We start from the raw sequence: 16,524 nt of genomic DNA, 5'->3' as shown, positions 1-16,524 counted from the left end.
CTTTTTGCTTACCTTCTTGGCTTGTCTCAAGTTAATTATGTGGCCTTAATTCGTTTTTGGCATTTTATTGACCTGAGCTGATTATTTGGTTCAATTCCTTGACTTAGATTAATTATCCGGCTTATTGGATTAATTTGTTAGCGGTACAAACAGAAATACCATTTAGTTAGGTTGGTTGAAATTGTATCTGTAGTATAGCAGTAGTTCACTCAACAATTGATCGCTGTACATATTAGAAATAGCATTTAGAATTCCAAGCACAGAAATTTCCCTTTTATATAACCGGCTCAAAGGTCAATAATATTTGGGGCTGAAGAAAGTAGAAATCTATAATCAGTGATCACTTCTAATCATTTGTGATCGCTCATAATCACTTACAATTCCCTATAATTTCTTCCAGTTGTTTCCCTGTATCTTCTTACAACGCACTTCCATACCACGTAAACATTCTCTAAACGTCTATCTCTATATTATATCATGTATAAACTCATCTCATATTAAGCGCCGGCACTTTTCATGAGGCGTCAATTGCCAACAACTATCTTCATTATTATTCCAGCCAATAAAGAGCCTTCATTAGGTAACTCTTTGTTCCGCCGCACAATCTCCCTGTATTTTTCATCAGTTATCACTCCACTATCCCGCCGTTTGACAACCAACTTATCTCCAAATTCTGTGCTGAATTCAGGATGCCCTTGAAACGTGATCACGTGACCAGGAGAGTAAAGACCCTGGAATCTTGCAATTGGCGTCGAACCAACAAGATACCAGGAATCTGGAAGTTTTCCCGAAAGCACAATATCCTGATGCATTTCGACAACATTGAAAGAAGGGCAGTTGAAGTCGGTTGCGAATTTTTCACTCGATGAAACTTTTGTGACACCTATTTCCCAACCTTTTGGATTTCTGCCTACATCAAGTCCGGCAGCTCTGGCGATGATTTGATGGCCAAAGCAGACTCCTATAAGCACGATTTTAAATTTTGGATCCTGGACTTGAAGCTGGAGTATAGTTTTGATGTAAAGGACCAATTTTCTGATCCATTCTATTGAATCATCGAAAGAATCACATCTAGAACCAGAAAGATACAAAGCAGCGTATTTTCCAGCTTTGAGATCTTCAATGGCTGGGACCTCAAACTTGTCTATTGTCTTAAACTTCACAAACTCGAAATCTTTCGATAATGGAGATGTCTGCAAAACTTGGATGGCTTGATCCCCGAAATCACCATAAGTTTCTTTAAATGTTGGTACTGGAGTATCTAGAACAAGAACGGCGATTTTGGGCATTATTTTGGGCGTTAGAAAAGATTGGTTACAACAATAGATACAGATAAATTCTATAATCAAAGCGGATCAGAGTGTTTAGGTACTATAAAAAAAATAGAATGCACACATACAAATCTCGGGGGCTGGCAGATGTGATTCCATTGGCGATTGACGCAAAAAGAGGAAAATGGAAAATGGCTGAAAAAAGATAGAGTACGGTTTACGGGTGTGTGCTATTAGCATTGGCTGGCCAATAGTTAGAAGAATGCCGGTATCGCCACAGTGGAGGGATGGAAAATTGTAATTTTAGCGCAGTGGCGTGTGCGGCGGGGCGGGGACGCGGGACCGCGGGAGCGCAGAGCATTGGCGGCTGGCCATTGGAACTTCCCTCCTTGTTTGTGGGTCATCTCTCATCGGGAATAAGCGCAGCGCAGGGCATTAAATTTCAAACCTATTTCAACTAAACCCTTTGTTCTTTGCTCGACTATAAATAAACGTGCGATTCCCCCACATTGTGGAAAAAAATGCTTTCTTAGTTTAACAAGCGAGTTTTTGAACTAGAGTAATTGTTGGATAACGGCCATTTATGCATTAACTGGGGTCGTCTTTTACGATCTTGGCACTTATCCACTTGTTCTCTCTCTCAGGATCTTGTTGCAAGAGGTTCAGGAATAGGAAGAGAGAAATTGTACACCACCAATCCAACACATACCGTATTTCTGCACTTAACGACATCCGGGTATAGCAAGGACCAGAAAATAGTATGTGCAGGGTTCCTAGTGGGCCGTCAGGCCCAGCAAACTCGGCAGGTTCCGGCAATGGTAGTTTCCAGAGGCCTAGGCAGCCTGAAAGACCCAGGCAGCTGTTTTCTGGGCGGTCCGGCTCTTCAGGGGTGGCGCAAGAGGGATCGGGACACGTGGAAAGCACAAACGGTGTACGGAGGCTGCGTGAATTTTTCAGTGGGGACCGGATTCCGGAAGGTTTTACCCTAATCAGCCACCGGTCGGCCCCAAATGGGTTCAAAGTGGCAATCGTGCTATCCGAGTTGGGCTACAAGTACGACACAATCCTCTTGGATTTTGCCAACGGTGACCAGAAGTCGCCGGAGTTCCTCTCGATCAATCCAAATGGTCGGGTGCCGGCATTAATCGACCACACGAACCCGGAGCAGTCGGTCACGCTTTGGGAGTCCGGGTCAATCATTCTGTATCTTGTGGAGAAGAAAACGCGCGAGGAGGGCATTTGCCCATCAATATGGACGGAAAACCTGGTGGAGCAATCACAAATCATGTCGTGGCTCTTTTTCCAGACATCGGGCCACTCTCCTATGATTGGCCAGGCACTCCACTTCAAGTATTTCCACTCGATGAGTGTGCCGTCGGCAATCCAGCGGTATACAGATGAGGTGCGCCGTGTGTACGGCGTGCTTGAGGTGGCGCTTTCGGAAAAACGCGAGGCGCTAATCATGGAGTTGGACCGCGAAAACGCGGCGTCCTACTCCGCAGGCCTCACTCCCATGTCCCAAAGTAGATACTTCGACACGCCTGTTTGGCTGGTTGGCGAACGTGCAACCATTGCCGATTTGTGCTTTGTGACGTGGAATTATGTAGTTGACCGCATCGGGATCGACCTCAAGGCGGAGTTCCCCGAGGTTTACAAATGGACGAAACACGTGATGCAGCGGCCTGCTGTAATGCGGGCTTTGAAGTGGAGCGGGGATCAGTGAGGGATTAAGTTTTTTGTTGCCTGGGCTGTGCTGGGATGGAAGCAGAGGAACCAAAAGTTTGAAGGGCGAGAAAGATCCTTATTATTTTGAAAAGGATTGTCGTCTAATAGGGATGCGTTTTATGCTTTAAGAAGGATTTTCTTCTTTCGAAAGGCATCTAAACTTATGAATATTCTTCATTCTTCGGGAATGCCATTTATGCTTTTTTGAATCTTCTTTATGCTTTGGAAATACTCCTTTAATCTTTGAAAACTCCTTCAAACTTCCACTTCGTTCAGGTTTGGCAAACTGGAGGGAATTTGCATGCGTATTATTAGAGTCCCATACAAAATACCTCAAAGCACAATCCCAAACACACACCCAAATACAACAGAATTTTCTACCTACACTGCTTCATTCATTTTTCGAAACAGCTGACGGAAAAGGAAAAGAAAAACAAATTATACCCCAATTTTATAAAATGCCGTCCTCGTGTACGCACTATTCCGTATGGTACGGACTTGAGAGAAAAATAGGCTTTACCGTTTAGCATCATTTTCTCTCTTAATGCATGTAATATAAACTAATAAATATCGATGCAACGGTTGTGTATGAAGCTGTGTAATTGATCTAAAGTTTGAATATGATGAAACAGCAAATAAATACCAGTATAATACACACAGTAAGCATTATGCTTGACCATTACCTGATGATGCCCTTGTTAGACGTACATTAAATGTAAGGAGTTGGTACGACTAATGGGCAAGCATCGTTTCTATTTTCTCCCGCGATTATTTTTTTTCTTATTTTCACCACTCGTGAAATTTGCAAATCTCAGAACTGTCTTTTTTTCGATCTGCACCAGATACACTTCCGAAGGAAATTTCCAAGGTAACAAGTAGAAAGGGCTGATTTTCCACTAAAGCACAACATTGGCCATGGGAACAGGCGAAATGGCCGAATCTGGCAACCCTGCGTCAAAGGGTGCAGCAGAATTGGGCAAAAACGCCGAGAAGTCAAAAGGGTTCACGAACCCGGCATTTCAAATGATGGGGATTCGGCGAATCAAGCTCCCCTCGCGCAACTGGACAATATTCGGATGTGTTGTGTGTGCGCTTGTGGGTGGCGTATTATACGACAAGCAGAAGCAGAAGCAGCAGCGCGCCAAGTACATGGCGTGCGTGAGCGCAGGGGGTGAGGAGCGCTACGACGCATCGCGGGTTCCGCGCAAGGTGCGCATCTACGCAGCGCCGCCGCCTAACGACTATCTTAGTGAAACCATGAAATACTTTCGGAGATTCGTAAAGCCGTTGTTAAATGCGAGCGGAATTGATTTCGAACTTGTCACAGAAGACCGCCAGGGCAGAATTCGCAGCATAGTGGCAGAGGAAATTCGAAAATTGCGGCGGCAAAAGCTCGGGTTGCCGGATAAAGCACCAGAAGAGGCCGCTGCCGAAAAGAGCAAGAAGGAGGAAAAAGACAGAGAAGAAAAGGAAAAAGAAAGCAAGAAGAGTCTCATGAATATTAATCCCAGCTTCGGGATGGCGATGAGCGGCATTGGCGGACAAGAGAACACGAACGGGGAAACGGTGGAGTCGGAGTCGGAGAAATTGGACGAGGACGGACATCCGATAAAGGCGGTGAAAGATTTGTACGCCCCAGGCGATGTCTTGGGGTTGATGAAATTCTTGAAAGACTCGCCGGAGATTAAAGTGCGGTCGGACGATGAGATTGAAGGCAGTGCACGGGATGCAGGCGGGATTATATGCATTGGTCGTGGCGCGTATAAAGAATATATAAACGGAGTTCACGAAGGACTTTTAGGCCCGGTGTATGAACCGGAGAATGTGAAGGCGGCGAAAGCGAAGGTGATAGAGGAGCGGCGGAAGGCGGAGAAACCGGACAGCGAGCTTTCGGAGAAGCAGAGGAAGAGAAGAGACAAGCAGAGGGAAATACAGGAGAAAGAGGATCGGGAAAAGCCCGCCCCGCCGTATATATTGCCCGATCAGTACAAGGAGTCGGACATTGCCCGGGAGTTGGGGATTGGGAGTAATCCCAGAGATGAGAAAGGGCAGTACTATTTTTTCCTGGAGCCCATTTTGGTCTTACGGCTTTACACGGTGTCCGGGTTCACGAAATTGCCCGAGAGAATTCGCCGGTTTTACACGAAACGCCGGCAGCAGGTGGATTACGGCGACCGCGTGAATGGCCTGGTGGAAAAAAAATACCGCCAGTTTTCTACCGGGGACGTGGACTGGGAGGCCGCCGAGGAGGGCGACTGGCCGGGCCCCTGGGTTAAGCGGGGCCGCGAGAAAAAGAGCGAGTGGTGCCGAGAGTTTAAGGTGGATTCGCGGGTGGCAGAGCTTCTCGCCGTGTACGAAAAAGAGCCCATCGATCTTGACAGCGTGTCAGTCCCAGCGAAAAAAACGCCGGACAAATGGGGCCGCAAGCCGTGGGTGTGAGCTTTGTGGGCGAAGATTTACTGTTGGACGGTGTGAAATTTTACTGTTGGACGGTGTGAAAATTTGATGTTGGACTGGGTGAAATTTTAAAGTTGGGCGGGGGAAAAATTTAAAGTTGGGCGGGGTGAAAATTTAGAGTTAGACGGGTATTCGTATGAGGGTGATGTATCTATGAAGTGGATGTAAATGTGAAATTGGCACGGATCATGCTTTGATGTGAAACGTTAATGCGAATGTTGAATATGACACTTCAATGCAAAACCTTAATGTGAAACCCTAATGCGAATTTTTAATAGCGTTTGGAAATAATACAGCACTCATTTACTCCACACCACCTGTTCTACACATACGATTATATATAAATTTCTTCCTGTACATAACCTTACACAATTGTAGTAAATGCAATACAAGGAAAATGACAACGCACTGCGATACATTCATCCTGCTCCCGGCATTAATTGGCTTCCGGTTTGAAGCTCAAATTAAGAAAATCGTGCGGATCAATAAAGCTCTTGACATATTTCAAGTTCTCGAGTCTGATCTTCTCAACTTCAGGACAATCGTACCCACAAGATGAAATAACCTCTGCAGGCTTAATTGTGCGTCGATTGTCTTTAAAAACCAACTTCCCAACACTCAGCGAAACGGTTCTGTCTCCAACTATAAACTTACTGAGCACAAAAATCCACTTCTCATCCCATGTGAGAATCCTATTTTCGACACGGTATTTCTGGAATGGAAGGATTTCCTTCATGAAGTAGATACCAATTGTGGCCAACGGAATGTATGGGTACTTGTCTTTTTCCTTGTGGAAGTCCATGAGGTATGGATACAACTTGTCCAAAATTGTCTCTGTTCTGTTCAAGTCCAATTCCACCTGGTATGTGCCGTTATTCTTGTGAAACCCGAAAAAATCGCATTCCATTGGACAACAGTAGGTATGCTTAGTGACCGGGGCAAAAAGTGAAAGCTTTGAGCGGTGAACCCGGTCCTTGAACTGCTTCAAATCTGAAGGTTTGCTTTTGAATATGAAGTACTTTATTGGAATCGCATAGAACCGGAAGAAATAAGCAAAAGGAAGGTATTTGAAAGATGTTGCAGCAAATAAGCCTGCCGCAGCAATTGCCATTTGACACCACATGATGATTGAATGCTAGAGGATATGTAGAAAATTGAATGTTGCTGTTCAAGTGCGAAGTAATTGTAAGAGCAGATGAGAGTATGAATGAATTTCTGTTGGTTAATGGCTTCAGTCGGATGTGTGGATAAATTTTCTGTTGTGCGGAGATATAAAAATTCGGCAATGAAAGTAAAATATTTCAACTCCGGATATTTTAAAAGTAGGAATGATTGGAGTTGAACTGATTTGAACTTTAATTGGTTTGAGTTGAACGTAAATGAACTAAAATAAGTCGAATCTCTTGGGCTTCTTTATGGTTTGCTCTGTTTTGGTCCAACTTATCTATCTGCTCACGGAAGAAATTGGGGCATCGGAAAGTCTGGAATTTATTGCCGGATACAGCAAGAAGCGAAAATATCCCCATACCGGGGGTAATGCGTAATAATATTTGCTTTTATTGGTGATGCATCCTCAGTTTAACAGACAGGCATTCTCACTTAAGCATTTTATAGGTTGCACCTTAAGTAATGTTATGTTCTGTACAATATTGAAGATCTGCAATAAACGAATCCCCGTTTAATTTTTTTTTTTTTAAACCCCAAGCCGTTGTCGCGCTACCAGTTTCCGAAAGCATCCCACCCTTTTCCCCAAGCTTACGTAATCCAAAGACATCCAGAGACATCCGTACACAGATGGAAGGGCAGTTAGCAGCAAGTAAAGTGCTACACTACAGGCCAAAGTCAAACGCAGAACCTATATTTTCGAAGTACACAGTTCAAGTACACAGTCTGAAGGACATGTATCTCCGTTAGACCTGATATTGTACAAATAAATAGGAGGGAGCGTATGTTCAAAAAGCAAAGCAGGATGAAGTAAAGTAGAGAAGAGAAGAGAAGAGAAGAAAAAAGCAAAATTCGTTGAAGATCATTAACAGCAACATGAAGATGAAAACAAAAGCGTAAAGCACAAACCCCAGGTAGTCTATTTATGGGCAAGACTGCCCCTGTCAATAATCCGTGGGCATGCACCAGTGGCTATATGCAACTTCAGCCAATCCTGGACACTCTTAAAGTACATTCCGCACTCTTTACAGTGCCCACTAACTTTTGACCGCTCGCTTTTCATCGTGTTGGGTGGGTATTGGAAATGGATTGCCTTTAGGTGGTTTTTGTACGTGTCACACCTCGTAAAGCAACCAGTTTGGTGGCAGAGTTCACCGCGCACCGCCTTGGAATTCGGTCCCGGGTGAAATGGGCATTGATATTCCCAGAATCCTTCTTTTGAGCGGTGGCACTTTTCGTGGCGAATCAAGTCGTTGAGCCGCTTGAAGGCGCGCATGCACGTGGGGCAGCTATAGGGCTTTGAGCCCTTGTTGTGGATGGATTTGTGAGTGGTGAGGTTCGAGTAGAAGTTGTGGCAGATGGGGCACTCTCTTTTCTTGCGGGCGCCTGACACCGCGCTGGCGCCAACGCGCTTGCGCTTCCTGCCGCTGTCTGCGGGTCCAGCGCCGTTTAGCGCCATCGTCCCTGCGCTCGGCAACCCTGCACCCAGAATTCCGCCGGAATGTCCCAGTGTTGCAGCCGGATACGAGAACCGCGCCATAGCATTTCCGTGTGTTGGGCTTGTTAGTCTTGAGAGCGAGAACTGGCTCGAACCAGGGGAGAATAGTGGGCGCTGGCCCAGGCCACGAATACCGGAATTCATCAACTGGAATGGCTGGTACGACTGGCCTGGTTGCGCCTGTTGTGTGGGCTGCGCAGATTGCGAGCGCTGCACCTGCTGTTGCTGTTGTTGTTGTTGTTGCGGTGGTGTAGGGAGCTGCTGCATTGGCGCAAAGTACATGGCTGACTGCGGCATCGCCATTGGGTACCGGTATTGCGGTGAGGGCGTGGATGCGCGCAGGGTGTCACCGGCCTGTTGCGCAAGCTGTTGCGCCTGCGCCTGCACCTGTTGCTGCGCTTGCTGCTGACCATGCTGCTGCGTCTGCTGCACCTGCGGCTGCCCCGGCGTTGGATAGCTCATCATCGGGAGTGTCGAGTCCATGACCAGCTTGAAAAGTGGAGGCAAAGTGGACGAGGAAGCACCCGAAGAAGGGTACGAAGGCTTTGCGGGAATGCCGTACTGCGCGCCCGCGCCTGCGCTCTGCGGCGCCGTGGCGCAGGAGCCTGCGGCGGTAGAACCGGGCTGAGCGGGGTCGGCACCGACCTGGGATGCGCCCAGCGGCGGCAATATGACGGACGGACCTGCGGCGGAAGGCGAGCGCGAAGTCTTGCTGCTAGCGGCGCAGCGCCCCGCAAGGCTCGCGGATGAGGAAGAATTCGACGAATATGATGCCGATGGAAGCGCAGTCTGCGATTGCAACCTCGGCTCAATGGAACTCTGATACTCCTTTTTTGTTTGTGTTTGTTGTTGCTGCGCAGCGCCCGTCAAAGGTGGTGGAAGGATGTGCGACTGATTATTACTATTATTATTATTGTTGTTGTTGTTGTTGTTCTGCTCGTAGTGGTTCAGAAGGGATGCGGCAGCTGCCGATCCGATTGTGATTGAAGACATATTGCACTGGAAGCCACGCTAAAGAAATGCAAAATGCTGATCTGGGAAAAAGCTGGTGTAATGATGTGCAGTCAAGGACTGTGCCGGCTGACGTAATGCGAGGTGAGGCCAAAGCGAAGTGAGGCTTTGAAATTTTTCTTTTTCGCAGCTGCAAATTTTTTCAAAAAATTCAGAGTGGTGAGAGAGAGTCCTGCCTGTGATTAATTTATGATGAAAGCAAACAGGGTGATACGAGATACCTTTGGCAAAACAACAGAGTCTGGAATGGGTAGTAGACTATTGCGGAAGTTCTGAAGGAGTAGAGACTGCTGAAATAAATGTGTTCTATGGAATATCCCGTCGTTCAACTGTAGGGAGTGAGACTCAGATTCGATACGATAGGATAAGGTTTGATCCTATTTGGTATGAATAATTTGATTGATCCAATATGGCGAGAATAATCTGGTTGATCTGATTCAAACGAACTATCTAATTTCGTATGATCCGTACTATTCCAATCTGATTCGATCTAAAAATCCAACCTTACTCAATCAAATCTCTGTACAAATGGGCTAGCTCGATACTCTATTTCGATGCTATGCTATATGTTTGTACAAATGGGATAGGCTGAAAATATAAACTAAAAAACCCGCCTGTCTCAAGTGAATGAAAAATATTAGTAACAAGGTGTCCCGAACTGAAAAGTTGGGCGGAGTTTAGTTGGTGGTAGCAAAGTAAAGCAGGAAAATTCACTAAGGACGAAAGGATGATCGAAAGCAATCAAATGTGGAGATCTGAAACCCAGCAATAAGAAAGAAAAAAAAATACGAAAACCAGGATGTTGGTTTGGAAGCCAAATCAAAAGTGGAAGTAGAACAGATGTGTATTTATAATTGTTATTACTTGTATGTTATTATTATTAAATTTGAACATGGGGAGATTTTATACGTACAGTTGGTAGGTGTGCAGTTTCAAATTTCTTTTTTTTTCTTTCTTTCGGCTTATTTTTTATTCATGCTCATTTTATTTATAGCCCGTTTCCCTACATTTTCATATGCATAGCTTAATTCGTGCGCTGCGATTACGCGCATCGCTCAACCTCGGTAACCAGTTATCGTAGGCCAGGTGCGCATACGAAAGTGCTGACACCGGCAACAATGCCAGCGGGGTGGCTGGAGCGCCATCCAGCCGTTTCCTTTTCAGCCGCTGATTATTTACCAACCTCCCGACGGCCGCTCCTGCGGTATATTTCCTTTGTTCTCTGCGCAACGGCTGATTCTCTAGATCACGGCGCCCTGATTGTGCACGACTTTGATCGCTGTTTTCTTTGTTTTCGCGCTTCCATTTTGGGTGACTGTTAAGTGGCCAAAACAGTTCTGGTGCGCGGCTTTTGTTTTGTTTGCCAATTTCCATTGTTCTAGTAATTGTCACTTTTCTTTTTCTTGCCTGCGCACTTTGCCTAGACTTCGGTGTCCATGACTAGCAGGTGGCGCCCGAACAATACAGCGTCAAGCGCTCGGCCAACGGTCAGAAATTTTTTATTTTACTTCCTCTTTGTTTTTTCTACTTTTTCTGGAGCATGGCTGCAAATGCGCTAGCGCGGCGATGACCGTATACCAGACATAGCGTAGATCCAACGCTGTCCGCTATTTTCCACTTTTCAAGATGCCTGCCCCAAGCTCGTGCGCCAGAGCGCTATGCGCACGCTATTATACCAAATTGCCAATTTTTCTTTTGGATTCCATTCTCGTCCCTTTTTCGTTCAACTTCTGTGTGCGAGTTGTGGCTTTCTGATCTCGCGTTTATTCCTGTTGCACGGCGCCTGTGAGTTTTACCCCTTTTTCCCCGGTTCCCACGGTTTGCCACCGAAGGCCTGCGCTGCGCATCTGTTCCGCCGGCCACTTGCGGGCGCACGATCCAGGGTTTTGAAATTTACCGCGCCGGCCATCTGGGAAATCTCGCGCATGGCGCTCGAGGAAGTTTTAGCACAGCCGGATGGCTGAAAAAGAGCCCAAGAATTTTTCACTTCGACTTTTCAGTTGAAAACTTTTCCAGAGTCGACGCGTCGATGTACTGGGTACCTGGGTTTCGAGTACAGATATGAAGATAAATATGATGCTTTGCGTGGGTAGGCAAAACAAACTGACAACTACACAAAACAAGTGTGGTTATTGGAAAGGCCGATGCATGGGATCATCTTAAATGAAAGTGCTCCGGCCATAATTTCCTTGAATGATCAATGTGTCACAAACACTATTATATTTTTCACTACTTCAAACACTACACTATAGACGATACTGTACACAATTCTACCCACAATAATACACACGATACCATACACAACACTACACACGATACTATGCAGGATACTATACACAATACTATACACAATACTATACACAATACTATACACAATACTATACATAATACTATACACAATACCGATTACATTATCAAAGGCCAGAATATGGTGATACTGACTCTTGCTTTGTCTTTACTCCCTGTCACACTCAATTCATCATTCCAATTTCGAACTGTTCCAGCTCAAACTTTCCACTACCAAATATATCTTTAATATCCCTTATTAGGAGTAACTTTCCGACGGCTGAGTTTCCCGAACTGCATACTTTTGCTGGACGAATCTTTTTGCAGCTGTGTCAAATGCAGACTAAACCAAGAACTTCCTTTCACTCTAAATGTCCCACACACAATTACTGTACAATTCCCGGTGTACCTCCGGAAAGTGACCCACACTAAACACACAACCATTGTAATTTGGCTGCGAGTAAATCTCTCAAAAACACAGATCTTATTCATTCACCTCCCCACTTTTTTAAAATCCGTTTGATTTGATGTGTTAGCCCTACCTTGAAAGCAAATCCCTGCGGCTTGGAACTTGACCTCTTCCCCAAAATCCAACAAGCATAAATTGGCTTGTGGCTTTTTCCGCCTTGCACATTTTTCAATCCCCATTCTTCTTTTCGGCGAAAGCCGCGCCTGATCTCCGAACCAGCATCGTGTTATTTTTCCAGACAAATATTTTCCACCAATAGGCTGCTTTACTCCGAAAAATAACGATCCTTGGTAAAATTTTGTGCCTGATACTTCATCATATCGCTTCTACAATGTTGTCAGTAATAGGTTCGTTCTAGAAAAGCTATAAGGCAGTATGAACCGAGATACTCACGATGCTCATATGTCGATCAGATTACCCAAATAGGAAATATCATGAAATACTTTTTCTCCATATTTTCCCGGTGCAAAATGCATACGGCACTTGAACAAAATACTTGCATGTGCTTGTAGTTAATATGGGATTTCTGCTCAGATTTGTGCAATCAAGGTATTAATTAAACGAGTCGGCTATTCTATATAACTCTGAAACTCAAGGCCACCTGTCTCATTTTGAGGTGTCCAAATTCCTCAGTTCTGGAAACAATGCTCGGCGAAATTGTTGAGTGGATCAATTTCTCAAGAAATTCGAGGTGAAAAAAAAACGGTTGGTCTCGGGTAAACTATTTTGCAGACTATTTGCCCAAGGATGGAGGAATAGCATGGACAATTATGCAAGATGCTAATGTTATGAATGTTAATGTTATCAACCTTACTTACCCGGGCTTTAGGAATTAACTGGCAAAAAATATGTGTACTGTTTAGAATGCCAAGGACCGGATCCTCAGCGGGTATTTTCCTCAACTAATTAGGTAAAGCTCCGAGTTGAGAAGCCAAGCTTTTTTAAACAGAAACCAAATAAGAGACTTTTTATATATTTGGATGTTGTAATAAGCATAAATTCTTTTGAGATCCTTGCTAGACAGACTCTCAAAAGTAACAGAGAATATACAAGTAAGCATAAATAATTAGACTACATGAATAAGCTGTCTGCTATTGCATATTTGTTCATTCATCCTCCATCCGAGGAAGTCCCACTAACCAGCAAGTAAAAGCAGAAGCGACAAAAAAAAAGATTCCGACAATCAACAATAAGGCGAAGTACCCGCGTTTACTCCATTTTATTACTTTTACTTGTTTCCAGCAAGATTCATCTAATCATCACCTGCAATACACTATTCAGAGGTACCCTGTTTTTTTTTTTTGTTCTTTTCTGTCTTTCCTCTGCCAAATTTCGCTTCCCGTATATTCGTTCAATTCATTTTGTATTATTTATTTTTTATATTTACATCTTTCATTTTTTCCAGTTTAGCTTTTTTTTTTTCGGTTGTCCTGCAACTTCCCATATACCGTAACATATTTGTTTTCACGTTTCTGTTCTTCTCATCCTTTCTTCTTTTCACATTTTGTAATTTTTTGTTTTCTTTCTGGCTCGTGCTTTTTCCTCCATCAACTTCTGCTTTCTCCACCCATTAGTCGGCATCGACGTGTTCGCAGTATACCCAAACCAGCGGAAAGAGTGAGGAATTGAAGTAAAGCCGAATAGTGCACTTTTCCCCATAAAAAGATGTCGCAAGAGATTCAAGAGGTGTTTACCGAAACTTCACTCCTTAAGTTCGGCCCACCAACACCTAGTCATCCATTTGGAGTTGAACTATGGCCATTTTTCAACAAGGCTTTTGAATTTGTTGTTGGTTACCCTGCCGAACAGTTCAAATTTGTTCCAAATGTTACATTTATGGCATCTCCCAAGGAAGCCATCTTGACGATTATTGCCTATTACATCGTCATTTTTGGTGGACAGGCGATCCTGCGTGCCGTTAATGCTAAACCCGTGCATCTCAGTTTCATCTTCCAGGTGCATAACATGATTCTTACTATTGCTTCGTTGGTTTTGCTTCTTCTAATGGTTGAGCAAGTCTTTCCTCTAATTTACTACCACGGACTTTTCTACGCTATTTGCTCCAAGGAGGCATTCACACCTAAACTTATCACCTTGTACTACTTGAACTATCTTGTCAAATTCTACGAGTTGTTGGATACCATCTATTTGGTGCTCAGAAGAAAGCCTTTGAAGTTCCTCCACACTTATCATCACGGTGCAACTGCTTTGCTTTGCTACACTCAAATTATTGGCCACACGTCTGTTGAGTGGGTTGTCATTACTCTGAACTTGTTTGTTCACGTGCTGATGTACTTTTACTACTATCTCTCATCATTGGGAATTCATGTTTGGTGGAAACAGTGGGTCACAAGAGTCCAGATCATCCAATTCTTGATTGATTTGGTCTTTGTCTATTTCGCAACATATACCTACTATGCCAACCGTTTCTTCAACGACTATCTTCCAAATATGGGTACCTGCTACGGAACTCAGGATGCTGCCGCCTATGGATACCTCATTTTGTCTTCTTATTTGCTTCTTTTCATCTCTTTCTATATCAATGCCTATAAGAAGCCTAAGAAGGCCACCAAGAGCACTCCAAAGAAGGTTGATGTTGATGAAAAGCCTGCCGCTAGAAAGGTTTCTAAGTCTAGAAAGGCCTGATGAGAGTCATGCTGAAGCTTGTGTCGAGTTTATGCAATGTCTCTAGTCTAGAATTCAATACACATTAGATGGATAAATTATTTGCTGTATTCTGCATGTGCTGATGTCCATTTTTATCATATCATCTGCTGCCAATTCGGCGGTTATTCGACTTTTTGCTTCCTTTGTCTTTTTTATGTCTTCCTTCCACTCAAACCCTTCGATATACACGGTTACTGTCATTACTATTTCCCTTCTGATTTCTTTTACTTTCTTTTTTCTCACCTTTCTTCTTTTCGCTGCCTTTTTTTTTTCTCTCTCTCTTTTTGTGCTCATCCACATTCATTTGTGTCTTCCCTAAAAGAGAGTGGCAACTCTTTACCCTATATAAATCTATGTAATAATAGAAAGCAACAAGACTAAGGTTGGTTTCATTTCTGCGATGTACGAAACTCTTTTTCATGGGCTATATGTTTTCGCTCTTGCACTGCCGTGATTCGTGCTTCCCGCGTTTATTTTTCTTTTCCTTTTTTTAACGCGTACGTTTGGGTGAAAAGTTCAACATCTTTAGAAAAAGTGAGTTGGTAGGGAAAAATAATAGCAAACTTGGCCAATTGAACTGATAAACCAAGTTAATGATAGTCGGTATGGAGACACATGACGTGTATACAGTCCTTTCTCCGGAAAGTCAGTCATCCGACTATAAATTGCATCTAGTGACTCTTAACAATCACATTTTAAGCGCCATTGAAGATGGAAAAGATAAATTGTATCTGAAGGCATCCTCATCAACGGAAGGTTATCCAGTGATAGTTACGGACAGCCGAACATTTAAAATACGGCAACAGAATCAGTCCAACTGTTTAATGTTGATGAATACAGACAAGGTTAATGGGAAAGATGCTGGAGTTTCGTTCGATGACTTTAAGTCTAAACTAATTCTTGAGGATGTGAAGCCAGGTGTAGATACGACAGGTCTAATCACGATTCGAACAATTGAGCAACTTCGTAATACTGTGAACCATAGTGAGGATGGAAAAGGATACACATTGAAGGATCTATTTGCGAATTCAAGAGCTTCAAAAGCTGAATTCGAGGATATTATTTCTAGACAGCAAATATTCGAGTTTAGAGGATGCTGTTACATTGCAGGAGACGCACTTGTAACAACCTGCATTGGCAAGATTGTGGAGAAGCTGATAAAGCAAGTGGTTGAATCCGGACATGAACTAGATATAATGGAGGAGCTGAATAAATTCAAATACTGTGAGGCAAAAAAATGTATTTTAGGTGGTGAAATCCTTGAAAAACATCCGAAAGAGCTTATCGAATTGTGTCTACGCAAATTCTTTGGACAGGATGGAATCAACGATGATCTGATAGTCAGGCAATTTGGATTGGAGGTGCTCCGGAAACATAAAACTCTCAAATTGGACGATTTTATGATTGAGCTTAAGCTCCGACTTCCATTCAATTACACACCTCAAATTAAACTCAACCAGGCGCTTAGTGGGTGTTACTACACATTTGGAGATCACAAATTGATTGCATATCTAGATGATAGTATGTTAAGTGATGATCCAGTGAGAAGATTCGCGCAGCTTTTTTCACTAAAGCCACAGTGGGAAGTTACTGAGATCGAACCATTTATAGATAGCATCAACAAAAAGGGAACAAAGCCTGAAAAGTTCTTGCTAAAGTTCTGCAAGGTGAAAAGAGTTGGTAAAAAGCACTATGCCATGCCAATGAGAGCCAGTTAATAGACAATGGGATAATTTTGGGAATACATTTGTAATTGTAAAAGTCACTTGTAGTTTCTTACCGCATACATCATATAGAAGTATCGGTGTTGATTCGGGGAGCGTATACACACAGTGCGGAGTAAAGAGGGTAATGATATTTAAGATTTTAGCTTTTAATTTTTTTGTCGCTGCTGACACATGGCAATTTTTTCTGCTTAGTCAGAATTTCTTTTCCCATGCACAATGCACGGTGCAGAAGCAGAAAGTGTGTAAATT

General features: G+C 43.7%; 8 protein-coding genes across 8 annotated transcripts; 4 read left to right on the top strand and 4 right to left on the bottom strand.

Annotated features, from left to right (window-relative positions):
• Positions 1-524: 524 nt before the first annotated feature.
• Positions 525-1,289, bottom strand: BRETT_002248 (uncharacterized protein; the record flags this gene model as incomplete). Its single annotated transcript, XM_041280783.1, has 1 exon — positions 525-1,289. One exon carries the CDS (start codon positions 1,287-1,289, stop codon positions 525-527), a length of 765 nt encoding a protein of 254 aa, XP_041138574.1.
• Positions 1,290-2,031: 742 nt separating this feature from the next.
• On the top strand, positions 2,032-2,994 carry URE2 (glutathione S- transferase, nitrogen catabolite repression regulator; the record flags this gene model as incomplete). Its single annotated transcript, XM_041280782.1, has 1 exon — positions 2,032-2,994. The coding sequence occupies one exon, from the start codon at positions 2,032-2,034 to the stop codon at positions 2,992-2,994; it is 963 nt and encodes a 320-aa protein (XP_041138573.1).
• Positions 2,995-3,911: 917 nt separating this feature from the next.
• BRETT_002246 (uncharacterized protein) lies at positions 3,912-5,435 on the top strand (the record flags this gene model as incomplete). The annotated part of the gene is made up of 1 exon (XM_041280781.1): positions 3,912-5,435. One exon carries the CDS (start codon positions 3,912-3,914, stop codon positions 5,433-5,435), a length of 1,524 nt encoding a protein of 507 aa, XP_041138572.1.
• Positions 5,436-5,889: 454 nt separating this feature from the next.
• Positions 5,890-6,576, bottom strand: BRETT_002245 (uncharacterized protein; the record flags this gene model as incomplete). The annotated part of the gene is made up of 1 exon (XM_041280780.1): positions 5,890-6,576. One exon carries the CDS (start codon positions 6,574-6,576, stop codon positions 5,890-5,892), a length of 687 nt encoding a protein of 228 aa, XP_041138571.1.
• A 960-nt stretch (positions 6,577-7,536) lies between these two features.
• On the bottom strand, positions 7,537-9,108 carry BRETT_002244 (uncharacterized protein; the record flags this gene model as incomplete). Its single annotated transcript, XM_041280779.1, has 1 exon — positions 7,537-9,108. One exon carries the CDS (start codon positions 9,106-9,108, stop codon positions 7,537-7,539), a length of 1,572 nt encoding a protein of 523 aa, XP_041138570.1.
• A 1,029-nt stretch (positions 9,109-10,137) lies between these two features.
• On the bottom strand, positions 10,138-10,500 carry BRETT_002243 (uncharacterized protein; the record flags this gene model as incomplete). Its single annotated transcript, XM_041280778.1, has 1 exon — positions 10,138-10,500. One exon carries the CDS (start codon positions 10,498-10,500, stop codon positions 10,138-10,140), a length of 363 nt encoding a protein of 120 aa, XP_041138569.1.
• A 3,046-nt stretch (positions 10,501-13,546) lies between these two features.
• Positions 13,547-14,527, top strand: ELO3 (Elongation of fatty acids protein; the record flags this gene model as incomplete). Its single annotated transcript, XM_041280777.1, has 1 exon — positions 13,547-14,527. The coding sequence occupies one exon, from the start codon at positions 13,547-13,549 to the stop codon at positions 14,525-14,527; it is 981 nt and encodes a 326-aa protein (XP_041138568.1).
• Positions 14,528-15,153: 626 nt separating this feature from the next.
• BRETT_002241 (uncharacterized protein) lies at positions 15,154-16,266 on the top strand (the record flags this gene model as incomplete). Its single annotated transcript, XM_041280776.1, has 1 exon — positions 15,154-16,266. One exon carries the CDS (start codon positions 15,154-15,156, stop codon positions 16,264-16,266), a length of 1,113 nt encoding a protein of 370 aa, XP_041138567.1.
• Between the last annotated feature and the right edge of the window lie 258 nt (positions 16,267-16,524).

The sequence above is a fragment of the Brettanomyces bruxellensis genome, chromosome 9 (assembly GCF_011074885.1).
Source record: "Brettanomyces bruxellensis chromosome 9, complete sequence".
NCBI lineage: Eukaryota > Fungi > Ascomycota > Pichiomycetes > Pichiales > Pichiaceae > Brettanomyces > Brettanomyces bruxellensis.
This window is presented reverse-complemented; position numbering and strand designations above follow the sequence as displayed.